Source organism: Drosophila eugracilis, unplaced genomic scaffold (assembly GCF_018153835.1).
Source record: "Drosophila eugracilis isolate 14026-0451.02 unplaced genomic scaffold, ASM1815383v1 contig_445, whole genome shotgun sequence".
Taxonomy (NCBI): domain Eukaryota; kingdom Metazoa; phylum Arthropoda; class Insecta; order Diptera; family Drosophilidae; genus Drosophila; species Drosophila eugracilis.
In genome coordinates, this window is record NW_024573311.1 from 2395876 (window position 1) to 2412291 (window position 16416).

Consider the following 16416-nt stretch of genomic DNA (forward strand, 5'->3'; position numbering starts at 1 on the left):
TTTAGTAGTTTCAAATTTTGAAGGCACTATCAGAAAGAAGTCGTCTTTACTATGAAGAAGTTTGAGTTTCTTAGGAATTTTTAGTAAATTCTTTTCATTAGCATTAGTAAGAAGATAAGCTGCTTACATAGACCATATTTTTGAAGTATTAACTTCCTTATAACCCAATTAAACACGGCCATAACCAAATTTTTGTTAAATTAACTTAATTACCATTCTCTGTCCTTGTTTATTTTCAATTTAAAGTACTAAATTAGGTCTGGTTTAACTTTAATGCATATTTAAAAGTTCCCCAACTGAACCGAAACCCATATATAATTTATACGCCCATTCACCGACAAATAATTAACTGTGTTATTTGTTCAAATTGCTCTCCATTTCATTATCGAACGAATTAAAATTAATGGCCATGCGAAAACGAATTTTCGCCAGAAACTCCGCGTGTCCAGTAAAAACAAAAAAAAAAGAATAAAAACAAAAATAAATATAAACAACTACAACGATAAAGACGCCATTGACCGGTGTCCGAAATGACATTGGCGAATAAATGTTGTATTATTTGTTTTGTTTATTTTTCCATAGCCCAAAGAAAGAGAACAAAAGTCACGACATGAGTCATTGCACTCTCGTGTGCTCGTCTGGATGCAAAAAGGCGAGACTTTTACTTTTATTTTCCCGGGCAAGGCGAGAGATGTGATATAGAAAGTCGTAAACTAAGTTCCCTTGACGCCTCCCGAAGGCAGGTTAAGAAACTTTCGTCCTTGCCAGCTAACTCAGGGTGTAGAGTCACAAGTTTTCCCCATCTGTTTCTGAAAATGAAACTCTCGTAATGTTGTTCGGTTCCTGCGGTTGCATGCCCCTCTTTTCGCTTTTTTTTTTATTGCCTCCCAGTTGATTTTGACTTTAATTATTTTGCAGGCCGCAAATCCATCTCGTTCCTCTTTTTTTTATTTAAATAAAATGCTTTTCAGCAAAAGCCTTAAAAACATCATGATGTCTTAATCATAAATGTCCATTGATGTGGTTTTTTATTTTTCACAGGGTGTTTATATATATATAAACACAGAAAAGATGTAAATAATTTAAGTAAATTTTAATTTTTTTCTTGAAATTATATACTGTAATTTTATGTACTAATAGAAAAAGAAATAAAATAAACTACTAGCTGAGCTTCTTTTACCAATTTGCACATCAATTTATAGTATTAATAGCTTTAATGTTATAAGAAATTTTAATGAAACTCTTAATATTATTATAATAATACGAAATAATTACGATTTATAACTTATGCCAAGCCTCTTCTTTGGGCAACCTTTTAAGAATTCCCACCTCATGACTCATTACTCCCTTCCTTCATAATGTGTAATGACACACTCCATAGTATCAGGCCATTTCTATAATTAGAAATTATTGCGTTGGGAAGGCATTTTCGAAGCACAAATCAAATCCATTGTGATTGATAAAATGATAAAAGAAATATATAAAAAGTAAAATATAAATGTGTTGGTGAGTTGGTGAAATTGGTTGTATTTTTAATGAAATGTTAGATTTATTACTCCGGATTATTCCTTATCTTAAAGACATTTTTATACCCTTGCAAAGTTTGTAACGCAGTGAAGGAGACGTTTCCGAACCCATAAAGTATATATATTCTTGATCAGGATCAATAGGGGAGTATATATAGCCATGTCCGTCTGTTTCATCTCTGTCTATATCCTATAGCTCCCATAGGAACAATACGAGTGAAAACTGCATTTTAATTCCTGTTGCTATTTCAGTCAAATTTTCATTCGTGAAATCTGCAAGGGTATTAAACCTTCGGCTTGTTATATTTATTATTTTTCAGAAATTCTTCTAAAAACTTTTACTTCTTGAGCAGCTTAAAGATGTAGTACTTTTTTTTTAGAATTAGAACTATCATTTTCTATGGCTTTTCTAGTTTTCCTCCGAGTTGTTTCATAATCATTTGTCAACCAATCGACCGAGCAATGTAATAATTTGCACTTTTGCCTGCATTCAACAATTAAAGAAATATGCCAAACCGTATTTGATTGGTCAAATCGTATGGGGTAGATGGGGAAAACCCGTTGTGTGGTTGCATAAAATTAATTATATATCGGATTTAAATTGAATCAAAAAGTCTGAACACTTTTCATACCATTCATCTTTCACTTTGGTCTTATGACAACTTAATTGCTCATTTGGCATTGCAATTAGATGGGGAGATTTGCGTTTTCTTTTTTATTTTATAAATCCGCCAAGTCGAGGAAGTTTTATTGTCGTATTGACCTCAATTTGAGGCTGTCATCGGCAAGGTTAGATTGCCAAAAATAACTTCCATTCGAAGGTCTGCCAGCAAAAGATTTTAGGCATTCAAAAAAAAAAGGTAACTAATAAATAGGTTTTTGATTTGTTTTTAATTGAGAGGTTAGATAAGTCTGGCAAGATGATGATGGGGCTATTAAAAAGTTGAAGGAGGCTAGCTGTTATTTGCAAAAACCTTACTTAGTCTTTGTATTAACTGAGTTTTTTACTCTTCTATTTCAGTGCATCTGGAACAAGTGCAGTTGCGATTGATAACAAAATCGAACAGGCAATGGTAAGTTTTAATTGTTTTATCGCAGATATTTATACATACTCATAAATTTAACACAAAAGACAGAATTGCGAGTGCCAAATTGCAGATAAGACTTCGAAAAAACATGAAATTTTTGTTAATCTTTATGGTAGAGAACAATTGTCATAAAATAATTCTTATCAAGCAAAAAAACAAGGAAAGAAGAGACGTCATGGAGTGAGCTTTCAGCGTTTTGAACTTTTGACCGTGAAAACAGTTGTTGTTTTTCAACACAATTGCTGTGGGCATCTTGATGGTCCATTCTTAATCTCGATTAGGCAAGGTCTTCAGTCTCAGCAATCCATAAATAGCCATAAGAAACTCAAAAAGCGATGTTCGAGTGGTGCGCCTTGCTCAGAGCAGAAAAAGATACAATTCAATCAAGTGGCTTGGCTGCCTGGCTGGCCCTCCTTCTAGATTCTCAGCTCTTGTACGAGCATAAAGTACAAATTTAGTTCAATTGAATTGAATTTGCTGCGTACTGAGTTGGCAGGCATTTCAATCGAGGAGGAGGCTGAGAATTCTATATTTAGACCCAATTAAAAGCCAGTACCCAAGACTCTCGAAAACAATGAAGATGACAATTGCTTTCGAGTCTTTTTCAATGAACTGAAATGAACTGTGTCGAGAGTTATGAATGGAAAACCATTAACATACCATATATATATGGTCTGAACACCAAACCAAAAACAATCTTAAGTGAGGCAATCTAATCGGGTCTGTAATCGCCTTTTGTAATCAGCCAAAATAAAAGTTTCAATGATTTTTTCACAGTATTAAAAACAGTATTCTATTGGTATAGCCAGACAGAGTTGTTGCCAAGCCTAATAGACTAATTTTTGAAGTATGTGCTATCAAAAAATCGATTAGGTATTATTTGCTAATAACAACCTTGTTCAAGCCCCTTAAAGTGTCTTATAAAAATTAAAAGAAAGTTGTCATCTCATGGGAAACCCAACAGCGCAATAATAATACCATTATTCCAAGTATTAAATACAATTTTTTAAGATTTTTCATTAAGATTTCTTATTTAATAACTTACAAGCAAAGTAACAAGCGTTGTCTTAGTAGAAAATTCCAAGCGGAACTTGATGACACATTTTTGTTTTGCTGTGGCAACTGGCTGCCTGCTGGATGTTGTTTGATTTTGCCTCATTTAAAGTCAATCAACTTTTCCTTTTCCACGAAATCCAATTGAGAGGCAGTGCGCCGCTGTTGTGCCTCCGTTGCAGTTGCAACTTGCCACCCATAATGGTCATTTGGGTCAATTCAATTGCTCTCTCCCCTTACTTTCTTTTGGGCGCTTCAACGCATTTCATTTCGATTCTCTTTCTTCTGTTTTTGAAATTCCTTTCTAGATGGCCACCACCTAGAAATGTTTTTCCCCTTTATTTCACTTTGTGAAAGTATTTTCCCCAAGCGTCTTGAGTTTTCCTACTCTTAACTCTTGTTTGCCACTGAATTTATGCGTTTAATTCTGTTGTTGCTTTTGACCTTGGTGAGCCAAGAAATAAAATACAATTTTATATACGAGACTTTAAGGCTGATATTTTTATGAGCTCCCTTCCCGGCGGCGCTTATCAGGCTTTTGTCTTGTTTACAAAATGGCAGACTGTTTTTTATTCTCAGTGTGTGTGTGTGTGTGTGTTTGGTGTGCGTGTGTGGGGATTGCTTATCTCATATAACAGCCGCCAGCAAATACCACACTTCAAATGTGCCATAAATTGTTTGCCAATTCATGAGCAAATAAATTCACAAAAAATAAAAGAATTTTGTTTGCTTTGAGATAATTATTGAAATTACTCAACTCAATCATCATAATGGAAATTGGCTTTGGGGCAGCTTTTTGTGTTTTTTTTTTATTTTTGTGACACATTGCCAGACAAATCTTCGTCTTTGGTTTTCTTTTTAGTTTACTTTAAAGTCTAACAAATGATTATATTAATTAAAAACAAGTTTATTTCCACTAGAGGCTCTTGAGTCATGATGGTCTCTTTCGACGTTTTCCACCAGGTGTAGCCTCAATTTGATTCGGGAAAGTTCTCTAACCCCAGGCAGATGTCGCATATCATTCACATTTTAGGACACTTCCCATTTTCTTGATCTGCTTTCATTAATATATATAGAATATATATAGTATATAAACTCATTCGGTTCAGTTGTCACGTAGTGGACATGAGCACACAGATTGCGGATTACGGACTGCGGATTTTCACGGATTATTCTGTGGCGTATTCCTTGGCTGAGTCAGATGAAAAGAGATGAATTTTTTAGTCATTTGTTGCCTACGCCCAACAAAGACCCGTCAAATAAAATGTAATTTATTTTCGACAGTCTTTTCCTGTTTTACAAATGCAAAGTTTGCATATAAGAAATGACACGGAAGCGTTTTGCTTCCTTAAACAATCGCTTTTTTTTTTGTTTTGTTTATTTCCCTTTTTATCACTTATCAATCAAGTGACGTCATTGATCTTCGTACTTTTGCGATTTTTCACTGTAAGCGAATTTAAATGATGATAAGTCCCAGAAACTGGCGATAACCATTGTCCAGAGCTCCACGAAATGCAATCTTTAGCCTATATAGTCTATAGGGAATACTTGACAGCCACTCACACGCTCCAATTTTCTGTGCTAATCTCTTTCCCTGTTCGATGATGAAAACAAGTTCTTTTCAAATAGAAAAGTAAGGAAAAAACAATAGAAAACTTGGCGCCAATGATTAAGTTCCATACATTCCATGCCAACGACTAGTCTAGTGATAAGGTTTTTAGGTTATACTAATATTTAATAATTGATTCCAGCCCCAGCCCCGGCAAACACTAAAAGCAGGGGGGAGTAGAATAGACTTATCAGCTAAGAAATACTAAATAGATTCTAGCCAAGGTAAGATGTAAGCGAAACCTTGATGGGTTATAGTTCCCATGATAATGCGCTGAAGGTGTCAATGATTTTATTAGGTTTTTAAAGAAATTTCCTTGGAAAGTCCCCAATAAAAAAGGTAGTCTCTAAGCAGCTTTCGATTCTTCGCATTTCGGAAATCATGAAGACTCAACATTTCCTAACCATTCCCAACAGTCTGAACCAAAAAAATTGTGAAAAACAAGAAGATAAGGTTGATAAGTTGATTTGCTAAGACAACTTAATGACTTAATGACATTTATGAAGCTTTATTTTGCCCGATGTGCGGATCGAATGGCTTGACTTTTGTCGAGCCCCTGGCCGTTTGGCTTTATTCCTCAACTTAAGTGAAGAAAACAAAATGCAGAACCCATAAACAAGACCATAAAAAGCATTACAGATAAGATATAAATAAAAAAAACACATTGGCCTGGTCGGGCTGTTGTGTTGTGTTGGGTTTTTACCACTCGATTTTATATTTGTGCAAGTGTGGGGAGTTTCAGGTTAAAGGCGTTGTGGAAAAACAAGCCTTAAGAATAGTAGTGTTAAATAATTTACTTTTCCAGACATCATCAGTACATAACAGATAAGAACAGCAGACAATCGTTTGGGGGAAAACAAAAATGATTGCATAACATAGGCAAAAGAATGGCCATAGCCATAGGATGGGTAAATATCTGACTAAGTCTGGTCTCCCAATATGTTTATCTGAGGCACACAAAAGTGTGTTCTGGCCACGTGCGACTTGCTGTGGTCTTTCCCTGATCTCTTACATGATCTATCCGATCAACATTGGCGCTGGAATCACAGTTGTCCGGAACAATTCATTTACTGGTCTGTCCAAGTATCCATAACCAATGCTCAAGTAGGTACAAGGGCATCATTATCCATCTATGGCTAGTATCATGATCTATCGCTTGTACTCGGTCTAATTGCATTGACAATGTGCAGCACCGCAATTTTGAGACAATTGACGTCAGAATCGATACAATAACGTGGGTCGGTCGGTCGTTCGGTAGGTTGGCCAGTCGGTTGGTTGGTCGGTAGGTCGATTGCTTTGTCTATCCTAAGCCCGAAACGATTCGGGCCAGTTAAGTGCTAATTAGACGTGGCACTGTCGGCAAGGCTCCCGCTGAGTTGCCTCTGGCGCTGCGTGTCTATCAGTCGATCTAGTCTGGTCTATAGTTTATGGCTATAGTGATGGACTCGTGACTGCAAACAATGCCTGGAAAATAATCGAAAGAAGGAAAGTAGATGATCTGAAAAGTTTCTACTCCTTGTTCCCAATTTATGTTTAAATAATTTCTAACATTTATTTTGATTAATTTTCGATTAAAATCTATAGATATCGCTTGCTTTTTAAAGCAAGACATTTTACATACTAATTTTCTAATTAAGACTACAATCTACTCCAACTTTAATGTCAAAAAAACAGTTAGTAACAGAAATATGTCTTACACTTGTCAATAACTATCGATAGATATACTTTTAAGCTTTCACAGTTAAATAAATAGTATTAACCTATAACAATAGCTTACTAAAGGTTGCATCATATCTACTTAGAACACATTAAATGTCATGCATGCATTGGACTTTGTCACAGCCACCATGCTGACGTCATCTATTCAGAATCAAATTGCGTCAGAAAGTGCAGTATAACAATGGCCCGGATGATGATCTCTCCGCTATTGAAATGCATAATACATGTAGACACGTATTACACGAAAAAACCAGAAGAGATTTCTTTAGAACTTGAAGAAATTCAAGCCTGGCCTTTTGTTTTATATTTTCCCTTAGCCCCGTCGAGGTCGGCGACTTTCAATTCACGTGAAATGCAAGAACGAAAAAAAATCGGTGGGAATTGAGGGGGAAATTGTGGCAAGTAGAACAGAGAAAGGTAATAAGGCTATGAGCCGACATTTCACAAACGGCGATGAGCTCACCCCTCGAACCATCAACCAACCAACCAGCCAACCTCCCACCACCAACAGCTGACTCCTAATGACTCACAAATGCCACAATTTAGCGAGAAATTTTCACTGCAATTAGAGTCCATGCGAGCAAAGTTCCACCGAATCGAACTTTGTTTGTTTTTTTCTGTAACCTTCAAGGCTGAATCTGTGGGAGTGAAGTTCGGGTTTTTTTTCTGAGAGTTTTCAGTTTGCAATGTGAGAGAGCCTTGTTGTGGTTTCTTCTTACCCCTTGCCTCTACCTGCAACCCAAACTAAAGTCACTCTCCATCGGCGACCAGACATTCAACATTTTTTTTTTTAGTGAATTTTTTTTTACTATTTCGTAGCCAGACGCCCGGCGTACGAGATAGCCTTTAGTTTAAGTTGCAATTGTCGTTCGAACTGCTGGCCGCTGTTTTTGTTTGTACGTGCATTGCAGTTTTAAAAGTGGGTCAGTTTTATCGCCAATACAAGTCTATATGCCCATATACACACTGGTGTCGACCCGATGCAGTTGATTTTCGTTTATGTTTGTTTGCTGGCACGCTTACGGCTGTCCCCTGTTGCCAAGCGCACTCAATTTTCATACAAAAAAAACAAGAAAAAACAAATGCAAAATGCAACAAACTTTGTGACTGCGGTCGTTATGGAAAAAGTGTGCTGTGAATGTCTGTTGGGAGATTTGGTTTAAAATTGCATCTTTGGGAGATATTTTTTGAACTAACTTTAATGATATAGTTTATGGAGTATAAAGCAAGTGTTATTTCATTAATATTTCCTACAGAACAACCATTAGAAGAGATAAAGCCAAATCATTAGGGAATTTAGCTTTATCTTTACGCTTTGGGAATTAGCTTTGTCTGTGCATTTGTAAAGTTTAGAGTTTATCGAGAAATTTTAAGAGCCCCAAGGGCCCAAAATGTGAAGTGGACTTTCAGACTACTTTTACAGCATTGCAAAATAATACAAAATTAGTTTAAAAAAGAGGAGGGACGTATATTTTTTTTTAATTTCCTATATCAGCGTATAATTAGCAAACAATTTGTCTGCCAAAACATTTTCCTCAATATACAAAATTAATTTGACATAATCGGCGCATCACAAGGCAATGAATTTGTCTTTTTAAAATTAGCATCGATGCTATTTTCAAAGATCTCTCTGCTTTGACAGCCAGTTTCCTGCCTGTTTTTATGCGGAACTTTAAAACCACATTAAAAATGCCTTATGTTTGCCAAAAACATTTTCTAATTCACAACACTTTGACTTTCAACCGCATGTATTTATGGGTTTTGGCTTTTTATATTTCTCTCTTGCCAATGTTCAATATTAAACAAGTTTTCGTGAACGTCATAAACTGGTTTTTGACTTGCGCTTAAATAAAAACCGAAGTAAAATTAATGTCGTTAGGCGCAGTCGTACGATTTGAACGCTTGTATTCAGTTAATCCCCCAGTCGGGCAAGTCAATATGATAAATGTGGCTTAGATTTATTGACCTTTGTGCCATATACGCTGAACTCTAGCCGATATCTTCCGTCTTTGTTCATGAAACCGCAATCAGGCGAGAAAAATCATTAAAAAAGCTGGCTTTTAAAATGCAGGAAGCAAAGCTCAATGTATTCTTAATCGCTTTTAATTTGCAAACATGTGCCCGCGGATGATAAATCAAGCAAAACAAAAGGCAGCAGCCTCTCTGTCCTAGACCTTCCTGCTGCCAAACTTTGACCTTTGAAGGCGTTCGCTTAACTATAACTAAAAATGTTTGTGGGAGGTGTGTCAAAAAAAGAAGGCGTACTCTCAAAACCGAAACGATTTCTCCCCTCGGGTAAACAATTATTTTTTTGGCCCATGGCCTGTGTGCCACTTTGCACAACAACTAAATATGTCAATCAGCCAGCTGTCCACCTGTCCACCTGTCACACACAACTGTACTTGACAACCACTAAAGTTTTTCAATTTTTTTTTTTGCCATTTTCGTTGCCTATTTTTCAATTCTCCAATCGTGTTGCCATGCAAGCTGCTAGCTCAGCGAAGTATTCATCTACTCAAAAATTGTTTTAAAACCAAAATGAAAATATTATTGGGAAAAATGACAAAAACAGTTGCTGACCCAATTATTTGTTTTATATTTTTGTCATGCGAAAAAGCTCCCAAAAAAATGGACTAAAAATGTTATAAATAAACGCGGGTTTATATTTTTTGCCTAAAGCTCTTATCTTTTGGGTTGCCTTTAAATATATTTTTAGTAATTTATTATGGTTAAAAAATTAATGGCAGCAATTTGTCTGGTTCAGGGTCCGATTATTGGTTTTGTATTTTTTTTTTTGGGATTTTGGCGGCACTTGCTTTCTAATTGGGTTAGTGACATCACAGTTTGAGAGAGGGGAGGGAAATAAAACCAGTTTGGCGGAGTTTAACATTGTTCAGTTTTGCGAGTTTTTTTTATAGGTTGTTTATATGTGGACTAGCTACCTGATAGAGTTGCCAATGAGTTCGTTCGAGCAGGGATATAAAAATGGTTTAACGATCTCGGATAAGTTTCGGGTTTACTCAGAGTCAAGGATGGCCAATTATGTTACTTTTGATTTCTGTTTCGAAATTCAGGTAATCAAACTTTATTGGAAATTAAAATATTTAGGAAGAAAACAATTAAAAATAAACATGGATAGTCTTCTGTTTGGGGAAACCCCTTTCAATATTTCTTTCCTTTCCATCTCTGATTTTTAATCAGTTAATTAATCATTGACAAAAACAGAAAGCAAGACAATTCATTAAGGCCTACAGCCAGCCCAAGAGTGTCAATTAAGTTTTCCATTTTAGCATATTTTCAAGTGCATTTGCTGTGCTGACATAAATTGTAAATGGCTGCGCCATCGACTGATTTAAATACATGCGTTAATCGATTTAAGTTGAGGTGTGACTTTGTTTTTTTGTATTATTTCGGTGGGATACCTGTTCGACAACTTATTTGCAAATGAACTGGAACCAGCTGATCTCTGATCTCAGATCTCAGAGGCAAGTTGAGAAAATATCACAAATTCGCTGCGTGTGCGTGGCGTGCGCGTTGGCAATTGGCCTGGCCGAGACACACCTACCTTATACCTGAGAGATCGTCGGACATATGATTTAAATTTGGCCATGATCGAACGCCGCCAACACACGAAACGACGCGCTTTTGGCTCAAAAAACATAGCGATCTCTCTCTCTCTCTCACACTCGTTAAACTTAAAAAAAGATTTTGCAATTGATGATTAATGTGTGCGTTGGTTTTTGTTTGTTTATTCCCTGCCGAGATTTGCCTTTGTCTTTGGCTTTATTTTTGGGCCTTTTGCATTTTAATTGACACCAATATGTCATTTGGAACAACACGAAACGAACTGCCTGCCTGCCTGCCTGGCGGCAATTTGAGGCCCCCACAGAAAGTTTATTCCGTCCCATAAGCATTTCTATTTTGCTCTTTGGGAGCCCCGCCTTTCGTCTCGATCGCTATGAAAACAAAACGCCAATAAATATATCAAAGAGAGATATGTCTGTGTCTATATATGATATCTGTGTGTATGCTTAGACCAGCCATATAAAACTGTGGCGACTTTAGCTTCCGCATTATAACTCAACTAAAGACCTATTGAGAAACATTTGTCTGGCCAAGAATGGCGGGGAAAATTCCGTTTGGGAAATGATTCTGCGGGAAATATGTGAAAAATGTTTGTTTATTTGGGAAATCAGAACAATTTAGATCTCTATTTGATTGTTTTTTCGCTTATCACTACTTTTTGAAGACAAATAACCGAATCGGAGCAGATCCACTTCAGTATGTGAAGTGGTTATTACTGCCAAGCATCCGGTTCATAAGTGATTTTCAATCAATTGATAAAAATTAAAGAACACGAAAAAACCTAACATTTAAGCTTTAAAATATTCCACAAAAATATTTACTAGACTTAAGAAATTTCCTAGAAATTTATTTTCTCGCTGACAGCTTAATTTATTTGTCTAACAAAATATTCGACAAAAATTTTGTTTACATATTTTTGACACTCTCTATTCTGCTTCTTCTCTTTGCAGGTAAGCAAAACAAAAATTTCCTAAAAATAAGACAGCAAATTTTGTTGTTCTGCGGTCGGCGTAAGTCAATTAGTTATCTGATAGATATATATATAGATATTCCTTTGGGACAGTTAAAATTATTCCACATACAAATTGAATAAATAGCAATCAAAACAATAGAGAGGAAAATGACTGAAAAATGTCTGAAAAAATTCCACACAATAATTGAAGGAATGGAAATTATGTTGACATATTCAAATAGTTTCTTGTTAGCTGGGAAGACGGTTCTCAATGTTTATTGCCAAAATACACATTTTTAGAGAATATATAGCAAAAACAAAATAATTAAGCTATTTCGCATTAGGTTGGTTCTCTTCAAGCCAGAAATATATCATTCAAATAGAGCATGATATAGGAAACATATTGTTTTGAAAAGAACAAACTCTTTGATACCCTTTCCTCCTACCTACAACTTCTAGATTCTTATTTACCATAACAAACTATCACCAGAAACTGGCAACCCTTCTAATAGGGTACACAACAAAGTGCCAATAAGAAGAACAAATCATAAAAAAAACAAACTCTTTGATACCCTTTCCTCCTACCCAACTTCTAGATTCTTAATAACTATTACAAACTATCACCAGAAAGGAACAACCCTTCTTCTTATAGGGTACACAGTAAAGTGCGAGTAAGAAGAACGCCAGCTTTAAAGTTCGATTTGGGTGCAGAACACTAAATAGTAAACACACAAATCGAACGATATATCCACACACAAGCACAAACTATATATCAAATAGTGTTATTGTGACCGCCTCGATTGGCCTTGAATAATTCATGATTATTTTTTTTTTTTCGTTTTTTGTTTTTTGTTCGCTTTTAAGTTTTAATTTTTCATTAATGGTTGTTATTGTGTGGCTCTTCATTTGGTTTTGTTTATGGTTCTCTCTTTTTTTTTGTGATTCCTCTTTGTTCTGCTTATTTGTTTACCAAGTTTTTGGGGCCCTTTTGGCAGAGGTGGAAAAAGAACTTTTGATTTGTGACCAAATAGTTGATAGGCTTCATCGTATTTCGAGGGTAAATAATGGGAAATGGTGTATAGGGTGTCAGACTTTGGTTTAAATGTTTTTAAACTTTTTTTTACTTATTTTTCTTTAAGAACATCTTTAATTAACTGCCATGCAGCTTTTAAGAGAGTGAAAAATATACATTTTCCATCCCGTTTCCAAGTTCATTTCTTAGTACATTTTTAAACAAAAATATGATATATTGCCTTATGTTTTAAGAACACTTCAAATATATTTCTAAAACATTTGACACTTTTAAATTATGTTAGTTTTTATGCCGTTCCAAGCCAACAAATTCAATTAGCTAAATTTTATGAGTAATTGGTTTTTGGCATGTTTGTCCTTAACCCAAAACTTGTCGCCAATTGTCAAATAAATTCTCCGAAAGTTTTTCAATTAAATTATAGTTTTGGGGAAAAAAATGGTCACAAGGATTTGAGGCAAAAACAAATTCAATGCATTTTTCAATGAGTTTTTATTATTAAACCAAAATAAACAAGAGATAAAGGCAAGAAAATAACCAAGAGTATAGAAACATCGGAAAAATTCAGGTCATGGTGAAAGTCTATTCAACCGAATTGCTTAAAAATAAACCGCGACAAGAAAATGATATAGATAAATTGTTGATATAGAAAAGGATTTCCAAGTAATGTTAGGCATATGTATACATTCTGAACGATAAACCTTGAAAAGTCGAGACATTTTCCCCGATGCTTGACACTCGGCCAGAAGTTAATTAGCCACACGTGCCATCGCTGTTGTCGTATCTCTTTTTACAGCAACAAACATTTTTGCGCATTCAAATGCAATTAGCGGGCGGGCCCCTTACCTGTATTTTTGTCTACCTGGGATGGTTGTACTTTTAGTGGGTGACGACGAGGATCCGATCCGCGGGCCCATAAAACGATTTAATGTCTCGCCCGAAAACTGCAGCAGCCCGGACTGCCCGTCGACGATTTAAATGCAATTTGCAAATTTGCACTTTTATTTTTATCTGCTGACGCATTAGTTTTCAAGTGGATGGATGAGTTGCCAAAAATTAAGTATGCGAAAACATCTTTTATGACCTGTTGCGGGCAATCCAGGTGCAGTGGGGGAAGAGTAAACTTAATACATGGTTAGCGCTTATTTTTATTTAATTTTTATGACAAGTGATTGGTTTTTATGAGTTCCCTTACGAGAACCTAGTTTTTTTTTTTACAACTTTAAAATGTTGTAATTTAATAAAAGTTGTATCTGTTGAGAAATAAGGTAATGTCGAAGCACCTTCAAGATTAACATAACTACCAGAATCAAACTACCGACTTCCCAAGAGATTATAAGCTCAACTGTCTTCTTGAAGATGTGGATTTTAATGATTAAAACTATTAATTTCCTAGAAATAAATTTTTTATATAGCAAACTAAACTAACTGCTCCTTGACCAAATTTCATGTGCCGTCTTTTAGTTTTTTGGCTCTCCCTGTTTGCAGTTCCCAAGTTCCTACGATTTCCCCCGCCTTTGTTGTTTCTTGGCCGATCATGCCACACCTGTCGATCATGTGTTTGCAATTTCCGAAAATCGAATATATTTCTTTTGCCTGTGCCAAATAACGTCGCAGACAAATGTTTGTGATAGTCAAAGAAAGGGAAACCGTTTGATGGACATGTCGACGTGATGGACAGCTGCCTGGACTTGTATTGACTGTTATGTGCACAAAAATATATACTATTGACTTTTGCTTCAAGGTGTTCCCTTGGCCGCTCAACACAAATATGATGAGGAACCTTATCAAAACGGAACTACCAAATGTGCTTATCAAAATGCGAATATAAAAAGGCAAAGCTCCGCAGCTGCTAATCATAAATGAAACTTGTTCTAAGCGGTCCCAACTCAACTTTCAAATTCTTTGTTTTGATTTTTATTCGATTTTGTCGTTGTTACACACAGCTGCTGACGTATGGCTGGCTGCTAAATGGCCGACAATTGAAATTCATTAAAAGCAAATCAAAAGAGAAAATTGCCACAAGCATTCCCCCCTCCCTGTCCCATGTTAACAAATTACAAAAACTGAAAAGCACTATCAAGTCATCTTTTTATGCCTGCCTGCTGCTTATCAGTTTGCCTTTTTGTCTAGCTAAACTTTGGTGGAACATGTTTAATTGCGATTTATTTAATATATTTTCCTTATCAGCCAGCTCATTTCACTAGCCCCTGGCGTGATTCGCTTGTCCAAAGGCAAATAGAACAAACTGATTCTATGGAAGATGTGTAATCGTTTTCCATCTTCCAACATTTAGAATCAACAAAGTTTGTTTACCTCAGAAATTAGAATATCTAAAATCGAGAAAAGCATACAAACTATCAGGGATCACGAATGTATAGGAACAGTTTGCGTGGGCTTGTTGATCTGATTTGTTCATGGATATATATAAAACTTATTTTAAATGATTTATTTTAACTAGGGCAGAGAGATAGTTTTATATATATAGCTAATAATTGCCTAGATATTTTTGACTGGCGCGTGTCTGCCAGATTTTCATCTGCATTTCGAAGGCACGTGGATTGATTGGGAACAAGGGACACTCTTTGTTTTAAACCCATTTTCTCACAGAGTCGACTTATCAATTTGCACTGAGCCCTGGTCCGTCCCCTCTGTCCGTTGTAATTTTCTAATTGTATCTATCAGATACTGATACGGCGAGACACACGCAAATGTTTTTTTTCTTGTCAATATAAGGAAATCACTAATCAAAACGGTTTCTGTCGATTGGCCAAAGTAAAAAACTTGTGGAATTTCTAAACGAGCTCAATAAATTGTATTTACTGGGAAAAAGATGATGTTGAGTGGAATAAAAAAAATAGTTTCAAATTGTTGGATATGGAAAGAGAATTGAGAGGAACTGTTGAGATTTTGTGGATATTCTTTTGCGCATTTTGCAACTTAGATTCTGTAATGAAATCCTCTTCTTTTTATTTTGTAACCTATGGAAAATTACCAATAAAATTTGTATAAATTTTCCACTGAGATCTTGAGCATCTCCTCTTGAGATCTTGGCCTCTTCAAAACTCAGACGAACGACTCTTGATTGTTATCCAAAATTTGAAATAAATAATAAACAATCATTTTCCACAGCCTGTTCATGTCTCTCCTATCTCTCCCTCTCTAAAGCTTTTGTCTGTCCTTTTCTGTCCGTCTGACTGACTGACTAACTAGCTGAGTAAAGAAAAACACTTGTAAATTTCCACTTGCTGTGAGACTGCTTCACCCACTACCATTTGTTTTCGAAATGCACCTTCGGCTACCGCATTTGTTATGGATTATGTGTGTATTATTATTATGTGGGAGACTGCTAGACGACTTACTTGGCCCTCCTTTAACCCTCTGTGCCACTACTTTTTGTTGTTGTTTTATAGCCCTGTTTTTGAGGATGGCAACTTAGACAACCTGTCAGGCGGTTGTAGTAGGTTTTATACGTTGATAACCTATCTTATCAGCACTCGAGCCTATGGAAACCAATTAAAACTCGTTCAAAGGTGGCCCCAAAGTCCAGTCCTGACTATTGACAGACAACAATTGCTACTAAATCTACAAATTTTCCCACACACGAATACCCAACTTTTCCCCCGCTGATCCTCCAAACTTTTCGACACGCGCCGCTAAGTGAATCAGATTTAATACTGTTGCATGTGAGACGTTTCTTTATTTTAGTTACACGACAGAAATGATGAAAATATAATTAAATATCTTTGATAAAGATATTAGGACTAATACTAATAATAATATAATAGATACTTTGTTGTGTTGATACTTAGTTTGGTTTTGTTTAGTAATTATGATTACTACTTACAAGATTT

General features: G+C 35.7%; 1 protein-coding gene across 1 annotated transcript in view; it reads left to right on the plus strand.

The window, feature by feature from the left end:
- Positions 1-16416, plus strand: part of LOC108104042 (protein bunched, class 2/F/G isoform) — an 89758-nt gene that overhangs the window by 66061 nt on the left and 7281 nt on the right. The window contains 1 exon segment of the mRNA XM_041819098.1: positions 2548-2599. Within this exon segment, the coding sequence (XP_041675032.1) occupies positions 2548-2599 (52 nt within the window).